At 54.1% G+C, this 14,998-nt stretch overlaps 1 protein-coding gene across 2 annotated transcripts in view; it reads left to right on the top strand.

Annotated features, from left to right (window-relative positions):
* The window catches only part of PCSK6 (proprotein convertase subtilisin/kexin type 6), a 183,575-nt gene that overhangs the window by 117,109 nt on the left and 51,468 nt on the right, over positions 1-14,998 (top strand). For both annotated transcript variants that reach the window (XM_055417994.2, XM_055417993.2), the window contains exons 7-9: positions 1,245-1,417; positions 6,976-7,188; positions 10,592-10,692. In XM_055417994.2, coding sequence (XP_055273969.1) covers positions 1,245-1,417; positions 6,976-7,188; positions 10,592-10,692 — 487 coding nt within the window. The remainder of the gene's footprint in view (positions 1-1,244; positions 1,418-6,975; positions 7,189-10,591; positions 10,693-14,998) is intronic.

The raw sequence follows: 14,998 nt of genomic DNA, 5'->3' as shown, positions 1-14,998 counted from the left end.
CTGTGTACCAGGCTTTATTTAGTAGGCTTGTAACATGTTTACCAGGCAATCCTTCATGTGTCAAATAGTAAATGTTTTAAAAATAAAGGTAAAAAGTAATTATTGTTAACAGCCCTGGAGGTAGGTTCTACTGTCCCAGTTTTTACAGATAGGGTCAGACTGGCTGCTGACACAGTGGCCACTTCCCGCGTGCCAGGCGCGTTATATGAACCATCTTTTTTTGATGTTTTGGCGCCTCAGCAAATTTGACAGCTTTCTACACTGCATATTACAGACGTCAGAAGCTTAGGAAGATGAGGTAGCCCCATGGTCACTAACTGGTTGCAACAGGTGGTCGGGCAGGGTCTCCCCAGTGGCCTGCCCCATGTTCCCCCCACCTCCCGTGGGTGAGGGGCCTCCTCCCCAGGCCTCCTCTCCAGAGCTGGTGACGAGGTGTCCACCCCCCCCTCATCCTGTGCCATCACATCCAGGCTTGAACAACGGGTGCAGCCCCGGATCTTGCTACCAGGCACCTGAGGGTCCAAACCGCTGAGGCAGCCATGACAAAATCCCACAGACCAGGCGGCCCAGACCACAGGCCCTTGTGTCTCACAGCTCTGGGGGGCTGAAACCCAAGTTCAAGGTGCCCGCCCACTGCTTTCTTGCGAGAGCCCCATAGCGTGGCCGCTGGCAGATGACAGCCCTCCATATCCTCCCACGGCAGAGGAGATGGGAGGCGCGCCCTTGCTGTCTGTTCTCCTGAGTCTGCTAGTCCTACCCTGGCCCCTCGTGACCGCATCCAGACCTCCTGAAAGTCCTGCCTTCAGATGTGCTGGCATGGGGTTAGGGGGTCAACCCTGAGCCTGGGGACACAAGCCTGCGGTCCATGGAGGGTGAAGAAGAAGGAGTGGGGAGCAGGCGGAGCCAGCAGGTGAAGCAGTTGGTGTTGGTGTCTGCTCACTCTTGAGGCCGTCCAGCCACAGGAGCCGGCCGCTTGGTGACCTCAGCCTTCCCTCAGGCCTCGGCCAGGGCCCACGTGACTGTGGGCGCCATCATTGAACCTGTGATGGTGCTCAGGTCTGAGTCCCTCTCATTCTGCTGTGACTTTCTCTGACATTGTGTTCAAGCAGGGTTTCCAGGCTCTCAGGGCGGGAGTTGCTAGTGGCTGGGGTCCCAGCTGAGTGTGGGGCCCGATGTTATACATCGGAACCCTGTCCACGAGGGGCCAGCATCCACATGGCTCTCACATCCGCCTGTGCTTTCAGGCATCCGAATGCTGGATGGAGATGTGACTGATGTGGTGGAGGCCAAGTCTCTGGGCACCAGACCCAATTACATCGACATCTACAGCGCCAGCTGGGGGCCGGACGATGATGGCAAGACGGTGGACGGGCCCGGCCGGCTGGCCAGACAGGCCTTCGAGCATGGCATCAGAAAGGTGTGGTGACCCAGAGCCGCGGTGGGAGGGCAGGGTGAGGGGCAGAGTGAGGGCTCTCAACAGTTAAAAAGCAGAAAGAATAAAGAAGCCAAAAACATAATCTTAAAAGCAATTCTACAGACCCAAGATGATCTTCTCTGCACGTTGAAGGACTCCGCTTCTCACCCTTTAAGAGCTGAGTGCGGGATCAGCTTCATGCTGGTTTGCAGTCTGTCTTAAAGTAACCAACGTAGAAATAAGGAGAAATCTTGTCATGTAGGTAGCAGTGAATAAATTTGAGGGATGTCACTGGAGGTCCAGTGGTTAAGACTTCACACTTGCAGTGTGGGGGCAGGGGTTCTGTCTCTGATTGGGGAAGCAAGACCTTACATGTCCCCCCAAAATTAAATAAGTGTATAAATAAATTTGAGGATCACACACAGAGTCGGAGTGACTCAGGGAGAGCCCCGACACAGGATGAGGTGGGACCAGGGCCAGATCGAGGGAGAAGTCAAGTAGGGGCTCAGGGCAGTAGCTACCCACCAAACCAGAGCAGAGGGATGTCATCTCATTACAGAGTCGCTGTTCCCAAGGTGCCTGCAGCTCACCTGCCAGCCCCAGGACTCTGCCTCGCAGCCTGACAGCCCCCAGCTTGGGGTGTGCATCTGGGTGGTGGGGGTCCTAGACTGACTGCCTGGTCTGTTAGTGGAGCTCTGCAGGTGGAATGGTGTCTGGGACTCAACCCACCTGCCCATAGGACCCCCATCCTGGAGGTCTGTGCATCCATCACAGGCTGTGTGCTCACCCCACACCCACAAGGCATCAGGTCTCCATGGTGCTCTCTCCCCGCCAGTGTGCCACCCAGACATTTAGGACATCTTGTGGGTAGAGCCCACCATGGGCTGTCCGAGCAAACAGCTGAGCATGGGCCCTCAACCTATCGGCCAAGGCAGGCAGAGGAGGACACCCCAGTCACTCCGTGGTTGTCGGTTCTGGGTCCTTGTGAGTCAGGAAAGCTGGGGCAGAGAGGGTCTTGGAGTCAACCTAGGTCTCACAAGGAGGGGGCACAGTGGATTTCTGGGCGAGGACAGCTTCCTGGAGCAGACACTGGCCTGTGGTCAGTGTCCTGGTGGCCCCGGGAGGCCAGGCAATGCCGGCGAGGTTAGAGCTGTTAAGTCCAGGCCTCCCAAGGCAGGGTTTATGCCTCTGACTTCTCCTGTGGGAGATTGGACAGTGGGGCTGTGTCAACCCCATTTTATTATTTATATACTTTTACCATATTGTTAAAGTTATTATTTTATTATAAACTGTGCATCATGATTAAAGTGTGGTCAATACATAGTTAGCAAGTCAGATGGTTCCAGTGGTTGTTCTGAAAGCAAGGCTTACCGTCCTCTGCACCCCACTCAGCTCCCCTCCACAGGCCCTTGTTAATGATTTCCTTTGTCTGAATAATACAATCTGGTCACTTTTCTGGATGTGCTGAGTTTGTTCACTTTCTATCTATTAATTCCCTTCTATGGGGCTGGGGTGTTTGTCTCCTGGAACACCCCCAGCCTCAGACCCCATGGTCCGGTGGCTCCGAGCCATGCGATACTGTACACAAGTCTGAGGCTTCTTATTCCGCCCTCTCTCTTCCCCGGCTGCTCAGGGCTTGAATGTCTGAGAAGTGAGTGACCAGAGTGGGGCACCGTTCTCATGTCCCTCACAGCTCTGTGCTTACCCAGACACTCATGAGACAAAAGAAGAGGGGAACAGGTAGACATCAGCAGGTTCATAGCTCACACTCAGGACACAGACGTCTTCCTCTGTCCTCATGACTCCGAGGAGATGTGCAGGCTCTTCAGTCAGCTCAGCGAGTGGCCGAGCTCACCGGGTGCTGGGGAGGTCAGGCGCAGGCACGTTAGCCACTGCCAGATGCACAGATCTCATTGCCCCAATTTCCAGCATCTGTCGCGTGCTGGGTCATGTGGATCTCACTCTTACCACCAAGGGGAACCTCCTAAAATTAGGTGTAAGTTAGAGACCACATTTATTGAATGGAAGATGCTGCCTTTTAAAGATATTTTCCTTATTCACTTATTTGGTCGCACCAGGGCTAAGATGTGGCACATGAGCTGTTTAGTCACAGATGTGAGCTCTTAGCTGTGGCGTGTAGGATGTAGTTCCCCAACCAGGGATCAAGCCCGGGCCCCTACATTGGGAGCCCAGAGTCAGAGTCATGGGACCACCAGCGTCGTCCCTGAAGATGCTCTTTGAGACATGAATCCTGAGTGTCGGTCATTTCTATGAGATGATTTCTAAAGATTCTGAGAGCTGAGGATGAGCTGTTTCCAGGTGAGGGGCTGGTTGTCTGGGCCTGACCTCTCTTGAGTGTATAGGTGAGCTTTAGAGGGTGGAGTGTCGGGAGCTATGAGGCTCCGTGTCCTGAGTTCTGAGTCAGGCTGGCATCATTCAGCCATCGGGCGTGCAGAAGCTGCAGAGGGACCGCGTGGTTCCCACCACTCGTGTCAATTTCCTGAGATGCTGAGGTCATTTCATTGTTTTTTTTAGTCTTTCTGAATAAAATATGTCACATCAGTTCAGTTCAGTTCAGTCGCTCAGTCGTGTCCGACTCTCCGCGACCCCATGAATCACAGCACGCCAGGCCTCCCTGTCCATCACCAACTCCCGGAGCTCACTCAAACCCATGTCCACAGAGTCGGTGATTCCATCCAGCCATGTCATTCTCTGTCATCCCCTTCTCCTCCCGCCCCCAACCTTTCCCATCATCAAGAGTTTTTTCCAGTGAGTCAACTCATCGCATGAGGTGGCCAAAGTATTGCAGTTTCAGCTTCAGCATCAGTCCTTCCAATGAACACCCAGGGTTGATCTCAGGGAGCCTTAAATTGAAACTATCAGAAGCTGTCACTGAAAATCCTCCTAGAAATTTGATGGTCTCAAACCAAACCACATTCTTCCATCTGTTTTCCTCTTTGATGCCCCACTTGTCACTTGCAGCCTTCCCTGTAAAACCTGACTGCATCTTTGGTAGATGGTGCGGGTTCTGGTAGGCACCGTCAGACGCTGCACTTTAGCATAAAGAGGTGTTGGGTATTAGTCCTCACGTGGCTGGTCACCCACAAGGGGAGAGTCTGCCACACTGTGGCTGAAGGCACTGGCTGGGTCCAGTGCCAAGCATTCACTGGCATTCCACTTCCACAGATGAGCCACCTCCTTCCCTGGCAAGGTGCCGAAACACATTCTGAGGAGTGGAGGTGGTGTCTTCCTGAGCAGAAGTGCGAGTTCACAGCTGGGGTTGACACGTCCTCACCCTAGAGCAGGGTCCCCATCTCCAGGATCTGATGCCTGATGATCTGAGGTGGAGCTGATCTAATGATAATAGAAATAATGTGCACAATAAGTGTAATGTATTTGAGCCATACCAAAACCACCTCCACCCCAGTCTGTGGAAAAATCATCTTCCACAAAACTGGCCCCTAGTGCCAAAAATGTTGGGGACCGCTCCCCTCCGTCCTGTGGCTTCCAGGTGAACAGAAGATGCGGAACGTGAACACACAGTCCTCAGAGACAGCTTGGACGTTCCTTACACCTCAGCCCTGGGTGTTTCCTCTGCCCTGTTCCATGCTCTTTTCCAGGAGACTGTTCTCAGAAGGGAGAGAGGCTCTGGATGCTCTGACGCCTGTGAGAACTCAGGGGTCAGGGGTCCCTGCAAAGTGCAGGGTGAGGAGATGCAAGTCTTTGGCATTTAGGGCCCTGTTGTTCACCAGCATCACTAGGGAGCTCATTAGAAACATGGACTCGGGCTTACCTGGACCAGCCAGGCCCATGCCTGCAACGTAGTGAGACCCAGGCATTGTCCTCTCGCATGTGAGCAGCGTGGGCCATGTGAGTAGTGTGGGCGCTCACGAGTGTGAGCGGTGTGAGTGGTGTGGGTGCTCAAGAGTGTCAGCGGTGTGGACGCACATGATTGTGAGCTGTGTGAGTGGAATGAGCGCTCATGAGTGTCAGTGGTGTGAACGGCATGGGTGCTCACGAGTGCAGGCCATGTGAGAGGTGTGGGCGCTCACGAGTATGGGTGGTCATGAGTGTGGGCAGTGTGGGCACTCACAAGTGTGGGCAGTGTGAGCATTGTGGGTGCTTACAAGTGTAAGCAGCACTCTGCAAAGCAGGAGCAGGAATGTAGCTCCCCCTGCCTTGAGTAACGACGGCCTTTGATCAGTAACCTGCAGTGTGGTGAGGACTGAAGGTGAAGGTGTCCAGAGATGGTTCTCGTCAGAGAATCAGAGACAGGCTCTGACTGAATTTCATTTGGATTCTTACTGCTTTGCATGAGCTCCGTGTGTGTTACTTGCACAGACAAACCCGTGTCCTCAGTCCTTCTAGCGACTGCCCTTTGTGCTGACCATGGGCAGCCTCTCTGTTGGGCTCCTGGCCATTGGGACAGGCCTCCCCAGAGATGTGGGAACAAGAGTGGACGAGGCAGCTTTGAGCCAGGGGCTGGGCTGTCTCTCAAGCCCCAGGTTGGAGCTGGCGGGAATGTTGGAGTGAAGACACACCGGCACAAGAGGGCGGGCCCTGGGGTCCACTTGGTCCACATGTGGGGTGTCCTGGCACCTCCGGGGCAGGTGGGCGCCTCAACCCAGGTGGCCTTGGGTGCCGGGGTCACATGTCTGCATCCCGTCAGAAGCAGGGCTTCAATCAGCTACCAGGGTTGCAGGATTCCTTTGAAAGCTTCCTTTAAATTGTCCAGTCGCTGGGGAAAGCCTGGGTTTCCTCCTGCATATTTGGATGGGGGGTGGGGGTGAGGAGACTGGGGTGCCCGCCCACCTGGAGACGGGTGTTGGCCCCGCCCTCCGGGACCGGCTGGGTGCACTAGTAGGTCCTGCCTTTGGAGCAACAGGTCAGCTGCACCTGGCACTGGTGTGCTTGTTCAGCCAGTGTCTGTGGCTGAAGGAGCCTGGTCGGGCCCGTGGGCGAGAATGGAGTTTGGCCCAGCTGGCAGTCTGAGCGCTTCAGTGCTGGCCTGTGGATGCCCTGGGGCACTCTCCTAGGATGGCCCTGGGCATTCTGGCACATGGCCCTTGTCCCTTAGGTCCTGGGCCACCTGCTTTTCAAGGAGCTTGCTCCCCAGGAAGGGTGCATCTGCAGTTGGTTTTGCAGAACCTTCATCCCCTCCCTCCCAGGACTAGCTCTTGCAACTCAGAAAAGTTAGATTCAGCCATCAGCTCCCATGTCAGTGTACGTGGGGTGCAGTGTGGAGTTTATGACCATGTTTCGCTACAGAGGAAGGTACTGGCATGGCCCTGGGACAGGACAGGTCATGGGAGGGCCTGCATCTTCCCCTGAAGAGCAGGAGGGCTCTTCAGTACCGTCCAGTCATTCTGCTCGGTCCAGAGTTTTGCCAAGGACTCTGTTAACATCAGGAGGAAGCCCAGAAACTACACACTCGGGGCCCCCATCTGGTCCAAGTGCATCCTTCTGAGCTTCCTCCTGGGGGAGGTGTGCTGGGCCAGGCTGAGACGAGCCAGCGGGGGCATCCAGCGGGGGCTGACACCTGTCCCCACCCTCCCATCCAGGGCCGGCAAGGCCTGGGCTCCATTTTTGTCTGGGCGTCAGGGAATGGCGGCCGTGAGGGGGACCACTGCTCCTGTGATGGCTACACCAATAGCGTCTACACCATCTCCGTGAGCAGCACGACCGAGAATGGCCACAGGCCCTGGTACCTGGAGGAGTGTGCGTCCACCCTGGCCACCACCTACAGCAGCGGGGCCTTCTATGAGCGCAGAATTGTGAGTCTGGAGAATGGTCTCGGGGGTGGGAGGGGGATGCTCCTGCCCCTGGTCTCATGAGTCCTCATGGGCCCCAGGGAGTGGGGGCTTCTGCTCTTGGTCCCGTGAGTCCTCAGGGGGCCCTGGTGGGTGGGGTCTCCTGGTCATGGTCCCATGAGTCCAGAGGGGGTTCCCAGGGGAAGGGCTCCTGCTCCTGGCCCCATGAGTCCTCCCGGGGCTCGAGGCGGGCAGGGTTCCTGGTCATGGTCCCAGGAGGCCGTTAGGGCAGTTTGGACGCAGCCGCAGCCAGCCTCGCCATCAGGGAACTGGTTGTGCCTTGAGGTAAACCCCAGGCCCTTGGCAGCCTCCCTCAGACCCTGCCTTTCTAATTTTGGCACAGAATATCAATTAAAACCCTCTCTGGCTCTGGGGGTCTAAAAATACCCTGTAAGAATGGGGTGCATTCTCACCACAGTGTCTTTTTTTAGTTTTCTAAATTCTGCGGTCACATTGCTTGGGGTCCAGCTGGCCCGTTCAGTTTCAACGTGTAAAACAGAAGGAGAGAAAGTCTTGGCTTTGTGCTGAAACATTTTAGAAATCCGAGTGTCTTGGGTGTTCCCTTCCTCACAAAAGGACTTTTCCACACCCTTTAGGTTGAGAGTGGTTTTCTATCTGCTGCAGTGGCTTCAACGAACATAAATCAGTATGGTTTATCTTTTAAAAATAGCTTTTACTTTAGTGTATGGGTGAAGTTCATGCTTGTTCCTTCCCCAGGTGCTTTCATACTTTAAAAAGGTAGGAGGGAAGGGTTTAAAGTTGAAGTCAATGCAGAATTCAAGTGCACAGTCCTTAGGATGGTTTTTAGATGTCTAAAAAATGAGACCTTGGAGCTGGCCAGGCATGGTTTAACCTGAAAATTCCTTGGCTTCTTTTCATTTTTCCTGCTGCCTGGCCACATCTGTAAATGTTATTTGCAGGCACATTTTTACACTTTCTTGCGGGATCCTGAGGTTCCCATTGCCCACTGTCCTCTGCAGCACCGGGAGGATCAATGGTCCTTCTGCTGCCAGCCTGGCATTGACCTTGGCCAGCTCATGAAAGTACTCATTAAGTTGTTACTTTCATTTCTGCTGGAACACGCACCCCTGGGATGGGGCTAAGATGCTGAATGGTGTCCTGTTGCTTTAAATATCTAGCTGGTTTGAGCTCAGACTTAGGACCTGTCAGAGGCCTGGACTGGAGTCGGGGGATGGTGCAAGCAGGGCTTGCAGCTCTGTGTGTTTAATGAGTCACACAGCTGATGTGTGTGTGTGTGTGGTATGTGCATGCGTGTGTGTGTGTGTGTACATGCACGAGCACACACCTTAGCTACAGAATGCCTGTATTCCGCCATCTCTTCCTAAAAAATTCTCTGAGCCCTGATGTTCAGTAACTGGGTGTCGCTGGGCAGAGTGCAGAGGAAATACAGTGGGCAGCTGCTGTCCAGGGCCCTTCCCTGGTAGCACGGGTAGCAGGTGGTTTTGTTTCAACTCAGCAAAGGCAAGGTGTTTGCTCCGAGTCCCTTAGAGACCCTGCCAGAGGGCGTGCCCTGTGCTGGATGCTCGGCAACTCATGTCTGTGTTCTGGCAGGCATTCGACAGCAAATGTAGCTTGGGCCCCTGTCGCTCTTGTGCACCGAGTGCCAACAGCAATGACTGCCTGGTGTTGAGATGGCACCTCTCCCTCCTTCATACTTTCATATGGCCACGCCACGTCCCAGCAGCATAGAGGGTCTCAGGAGTGGGCAGCTGACCCTGGTTCCACTACCCCCTTCTGCTAGCCAGGGGAGGCTCCTCTGCTCACACCCTTTTCTCTGAGGCTGCAGAGACAGCCCCAGACCTGCCTTGCCCTCAGGAGCTTGGTTTCCTGCCCAGACACCCCCATTTCCCTCCGGCCACTTTAGATTGAGCACAGGCATGTGCCAGGCACCAGTGTTGCTTCTGCAGCAGCCCTGGGAAGGGCGTGTCAGTAGCCCATTGGCAGGAGGATCCTGGGGTCACAGAGGGTGCAGGCTCCTCGCGTCTCCCTGCCCTCCCCAGGGTCGAGGAGGAGGAGTAGGCTGGTCCCTGCCAGCACCCCGTGAGTCTTCCTATGTGTGTGACCCACACGGGCTTCCTCTCTTGGGGTGATGGTAGGCCTCGTTGAGCCCTGACAAAGGAAAGACACTCTGTTTGTAAGAGGCTCTGGACTCTTCCCACAGGGGAAATTCTTTCTCAGGGACTTGTAGATGGGTAGCTGGAGCCTGGCAGTTGCAGGTATGTTAGTCTCCTGTTGGCACCGTAACAAATGATCCCAAGATTCCCAGCTGGAAACAGCACAGCTGGGCCATCTCACGGCTCTGGGGGCACAAGTGCAGCATCCTCCACGGGCCCATTTTCTGGGCCTCACGAGGCTGAGTCCAGGTGTCAGCTGGGCTGTGTGTTTTCCATAGGCTCAACAAGAGGGCCTGTCCAGTACATGTCCCACGTGTTGGCAGACCTCAGTTACTTGTGGTTTTAGGACTGAGCTCCCATCTCCTCATGGGCTGGCTGCCGAGGCCAGTTCCTGGCTGCTGTGGGCCACCCACCTTCCTGGCTTGCATCCCCAGCGTCCTCTCTAACGCCAGCAGCACAGATCGAGTCCTTCTTGAACCGCATCTCTCTGACAGATTTAAGGGCCTGTGATTACATTGGGCCTGCTGGATCATCCAGGATAAACCCCTGACTTAACAGTTGGCTGGGTGGCAGCCTTCGCTCCATCTGCACTAGCATGGGGGTCACTGCAGGGCCAGCACCCATCCTAGCACAGTGGATGTCTCCTACCTGTGCCTCTGTGAGGTCGCCACCTCAGTTCAGGGGGGTGCAGTCAGGCCGTGCCATGGTGAGACTCAGAGTCCGCTCCCTGTCCGAGGGTGCTCCGCGTGTAGCTCTTGCAGCAGATAGGGTGGGGGCTTTGGGACACTGCCAGCTACGAGGAGGACATCCTGGTAGGGATGGTCTGTGACCTCTGACCCATCCCCGGCCTCTGGCTCACAGCAGAGATGCTCTCCGGGCCACCTGGTGCCTTCATGTCTTTCACACTGCTCTGAAATTGGGGTGACCTAGGGGTCATTGATGGGGGCCCTGGCAAGGAGTCTTGCTGTGGAGGCCCCTCTGTTTCATTCTGTCTCTCCGTGGAGTCTTGGGGTGCATCTGCAGGGGTGTGGGTGTGTGGCTGGACCCCATCTCCCCACCCCATTATCAGCCTGTTGCTCTGGGGGTTGCCAGACCTGTGGAAACCTCTGTCCCTGAGATGTGTCTGCATAACACCTCTTCCGTCCCTGGGTCAAAGTCAGCCTGCCTGGGGCAGTGTCCTGAGCAGCCTGTGACCCAGCTGCTTGCTGGCCCCCCCCACCCCCGCCCTCCAGGTGACCACAGACCTGCGTCAGCGGTGCACAGACGGCCACACCGGAACCTCAGTCTCGGCCCCCATGGTTGCTGGCATCATCGCCTTGGCCTTGGAAGCAAAGTAAGTTCTCACTTGCCTTCCCTTTTCCTTTTTTAAAAAAGTGTTTAATGTATCAAAGTACACAAAATGTAAAATTTACCATGTAAGCCATTTTAAGTGTGTAGTTGATGAAGTATATTCACTGTTGTATGACCATCTCCACCACCCCCTGCAGGACGTCTCTCTTTGTCCAAACAGCTCCTGTCCCCAGAAGACAGCTCTGCCACAAAAAAACACACAGACAGAGCTTAGACAGGAGATGTTCCATCTCACAGTCCCAGGGCCAGAGATCTAAGACTGAGTGTCGCAGGGCTGGTTTCCTCTGAGGCCTCTCTCCTTGGTGTGTCACCTTCTCCCCGTGTCCTCATGCGGCCTTCTTTGTATGTGTGTGTTTGTTGTTCAGTCACTTAGTTGTGTCTGACTCTTTGCGACCCCATGGACTGTAGCACACCAGGCTTGCTTGTCATGTTTAGATCCTGTCCTAAGGACACCAGTTACCCTGGATCAAGCCCCACCCTATGGACTCCATTTCACCTTAAGAACCTCTTTATGATCCCATCTCCACGGGCAGTTACATCTGAGGTCCTGGGGGTCTGGCTTCCACGTGTGACTTTGGGGAAGGGACACAGCTGGCAACCACATCTGTGTTCTCTGTCTTTGAGTCTGACTCTTCTGGGCCTTCAAATGAGTGGAGTCACAGTGTTTGTCCGTCACTCAGCACAGTGTCTTCCAGGTTTGCCCATGTCGCAGCAGATGTCCGGATGTCTTCCTTTTTCAGGCCGTCCTTAATAGGAGTCAAAAGGTTCCTTCCTGTCTCTCCCTTTTCAAGCTCACAGCCTCCTGCCTTCACAGGGGCACAGCGAGCTGGTGGCGCAAACCTCAAGCCTGCACTACACCCCAGATCACACTTCAGGTCAATACAGCTGCCCTCTGTCAAGGGGGTTCATGAGTGGTGATGCTTTATCTGCTTCAAGCCACATAAAAACCCCCAAATTGCCATGTGTTGGATGGGTCCACTTTACATATGGTCGTGGAATCAAAACAGGTTTTAGTTTAAACATCAACAGTGGCTTGCAACAACAACCTGTGCCTTTGAAGGAGTCATTTGCTGCAGATGAGAGTGTAAGAAGTTGTGTTTGGGTTGCTGAGTCCATCTAATTATGTGTGTTTTGTTTGTTGATTCACATCAGGAAAAAGAGCATAAAGCTCAAATGCTACCCATTTAACAAAGAAACAGGTGTGTTTGATTTTCAGGCCAAAATGTTAACTTCTGTGTTCTGGGGCTCATTTTAAAAATACTAAATAGTTACTTGTGTGGAAAGTTGCATTCACATACTTAGTGATTCATTGTTTTATATTTTCTTTCCTCCCTTTTTGGAAACATGCAAGGAATTGTTAGTTGAAGATATATAGAAAACAAACCCTGTTTTGTGCCACTCGTTCCATTAAACCTGGCCTGTGGACTCAAGAACTCCCTGATCGCTGTCTCCTCATCATTGTAGCCCATTCTCAGAATTTTACAGACAGCAGGCATCCCTGGACACAGCATCCACTTAGAGCGTGTTAGAGCGTGTAAGTGCAAGGGCTGGTCAAGGGAGAAAGGCATTGTAATGGGCGTGCTGCCAGCCTCAGCTGAGGGGCTTCGGAGGCTCCAGGGCCAGGACCGCTGCTCATGTGTGCAGTGTCTTCCTGGCAAAGCCATGTCGCCCAGGGGAGGAGAGAAGCTCTCTGGCAGGAGGCCAGCAGGCAGCACGTGACAGGATGAAGGAAGAGCCTAGTGTGTGAGAACCGCCCCTGGGGTCAGCCGGGAGTTCAGGGCCATCTTTGGAATGTCACATCAGTCCCTTCATCATGCGAAACCATGTTCAACACCATTTCTTAGATACGTTTCCATACAACTGTGAGTGCAACTTTATTACTATTATCAGAAACAAGGTGTGTTTCCCCCTAGGAAAATAGTTTCTCACAGCCTCCCTTTCTGGACCCTCTGTCATCAGCACTGAAGCCCAGGCTTCCTGGTGCCTTATGCTGAGCTTCCGGGGTGAGGGGAGGCCTTCTGCATTTTTGTGGGCCCCACTGTCATGAGCAGCTGTTGCTGCTGCTGTGAAGTCGCTTCAGTCGTGTCTGATTCTGTGCGACCCCATAGACAGCAGCCCACCAGGCTCTGCCGTCCCTGGGATTCTTCAGGCAAGAACATTGGAGTGGGTTACCATTTCCTTCTCCAATGCATGAAAGTGAAAAGTGGAAGTGAAGTTGCTCAGTCTTGTCTGACTCTTCGCGACCCCATGGACTGCAGCCTACCAGGCTCCTCCATGCATGGGATTTTCCAGGCAAGAGTACTAGAGTGGGTTGCCATTGCCTTCTCCGATCATGAGCAGGGACCAGCCCAAACAAGCAAGGATAGGACTGTGGCCGTATCTGCCATCTGGACTGCAGAGCCTGTGCCCAGCCTTTCCGTCAGGGGGAGCAGTCTGTGCCCAACCTCACTGCCAGAGGGCGTGGTCTGCCCCCTCTCCACCAGAGGGCATGGTCTGTGCCCCCTCTCCACCAGAGGGCATGGTCTGCCCCCTCTCCACCAGAGGGTGTGGTCTATGCCTGGCCTCTCCACTAGGAGGTGCGGACTATGCCCCCTCTCCACCAGAGGGCATGGTCCATGCCTGCCCTCTACACCAGAGGGTGCAGCCTGTGACCCCCTCTCTGCCAGAGGGCATGGTCTGTGCCTGACCTCTCCTCCAGGGGGCGTGGCCTGTCCCTAAACTCTCCAGCAGGGATCACGTCCTGCACCTGGCCTCTGTGTCAGAGGATGTAGCCCTGGGCATCTGGGCCACAGGTCCTCCTCTGACAGTGAGGCTGGCTGTGGTCCTTAGGTGGGGCCGTGGATGAGGGGATGGCAGGTCAGCTTGTGCCAAGGAAAGTCTGGAAACTGGACCGATGGATGCAGTTGCGATGAGGCAGCCAGGAAGCCAATATATGGCCAGGGACAAGCATAGTGGAGAGAATGTGGTGAAGTCAGGGAAGGCCAGGGCTAGGAACGGGAAGTGAGAGCCCCCAGGGAGGAGGACACATACCCCCAGGACCCAAGCTACAGATGAGTGTCTCGGAGGAAAGCAGGTAAAGAGGGGACATTTGTTGGGAAAGTAAAACAGTTAGCTGCTGTTAAAAAAACTAATGGCTTCTCAAAAAAATTAAAGAATTACCATGTGATCCAACAATTACACTTGTGGGTGTGCACCCACAGGGATTAAAAGCAGGGGCTCAAAGAAATGTTTTTATGGCCATGTTTGTAGCAGCCTTACTCAATAGCAAAAGGTGGAAGTGCCTCAGGCATCCATCAATAGGTTAGTGTGGTCTGTGCAGCCATGGAATGTCGTTCAACTTGAGAAGGAAGGAGACCTGACCCCTGCAGCAGCAAAGGCATCACAATGCATGAACTAAGTCAGTCACAGAGGGTCAAATCCCGCGTGACTCCACTCATGTGAGGCACCTGGAGTCCTCAGATTCACAGAGATGGAAGGTGGTGGGAGTGGGGGCCAGGGATGGGAGGAGGGAGGGGAGTTGGTGCTTGATTGGTGCAGAGGTTCGGTGGCTTAAGGTGATCAAGCTCTGGAGGTGAATGGTGGTGATGACTACACAGCACAGGGAATGTATTTAATGGCACCAAACTGTATTTCTAAGAACCATTAAGATGGTACATTTCACGTTATGTATGTTTGCAAAGACACACACACAAAGAGCAGGCAGTTGGAAGGATGTTTGTGAGGACTGGTCAGACAGGTGCTGTTGAGGAGGATACGTTGGAGACTGTGTCTGCTATTGTCTGTGATGCGGTCCTAGCACTGTGGACTTAGGAGTCTTGAGAGCTTGTGTTGAGAAGTGTTGGAAAAGCAGGCAAGGATATCTTAACCTGTGCATTTTTGGTAGTAGGCAAGTGTTCTTTAACAAAGTGCTGTACTCCACACCAGAATGAATATATCGTAAAGACAGAGTAACTAAAATCTCAAATTCTAACTTGTGGCCAGTAGTCCTGGGAGTGGGGTATGGACAGGTGATGGCTGGCATGCCCCAGTACACAGAGCACTCCCTCATGGGGTGCAGACCAGCCCAGGTTTTCCCACCACATGCTAACATGCAGCGCCATCATCTCATGGATTCAAGGGAATTATGGCCCAAGGCTGGACTTGCCCCAGGTGTCAGGTCACCTGCTGCACCATCTTATCTCAGGCTTTGAGGATCAAAAAAGATTCTTGACCGAGAGGGTGTGGCATCTCCCCTTGCCAAGTGGTAGTGTCTTGGGGCTTCCTCAAGTACAGGAGCGAGGCCGGCCCCC

The sequence above is a fragment of the Moschus berezovskii genome, chromosome 21 (genome assembly GCF_049115385.1).
Source record: "Moschus berezovskii isolate FMDL1 chromosome 21, NW_MosBer_1.0, whole genome shotgun sequence".
NCBI classification, from domain to species: domain Eukaryota; kingdom Metazoa; phylum Chordata; class Mammalia; order Artiodactyla; family Moschidae; genus Moschus; species Moschus berezovskii.
The sequence above is the reverse complement of the archived record's forward strand: the minus strand, read 5'-3'. Positions and strand labels throughout refer to the sequence as shown.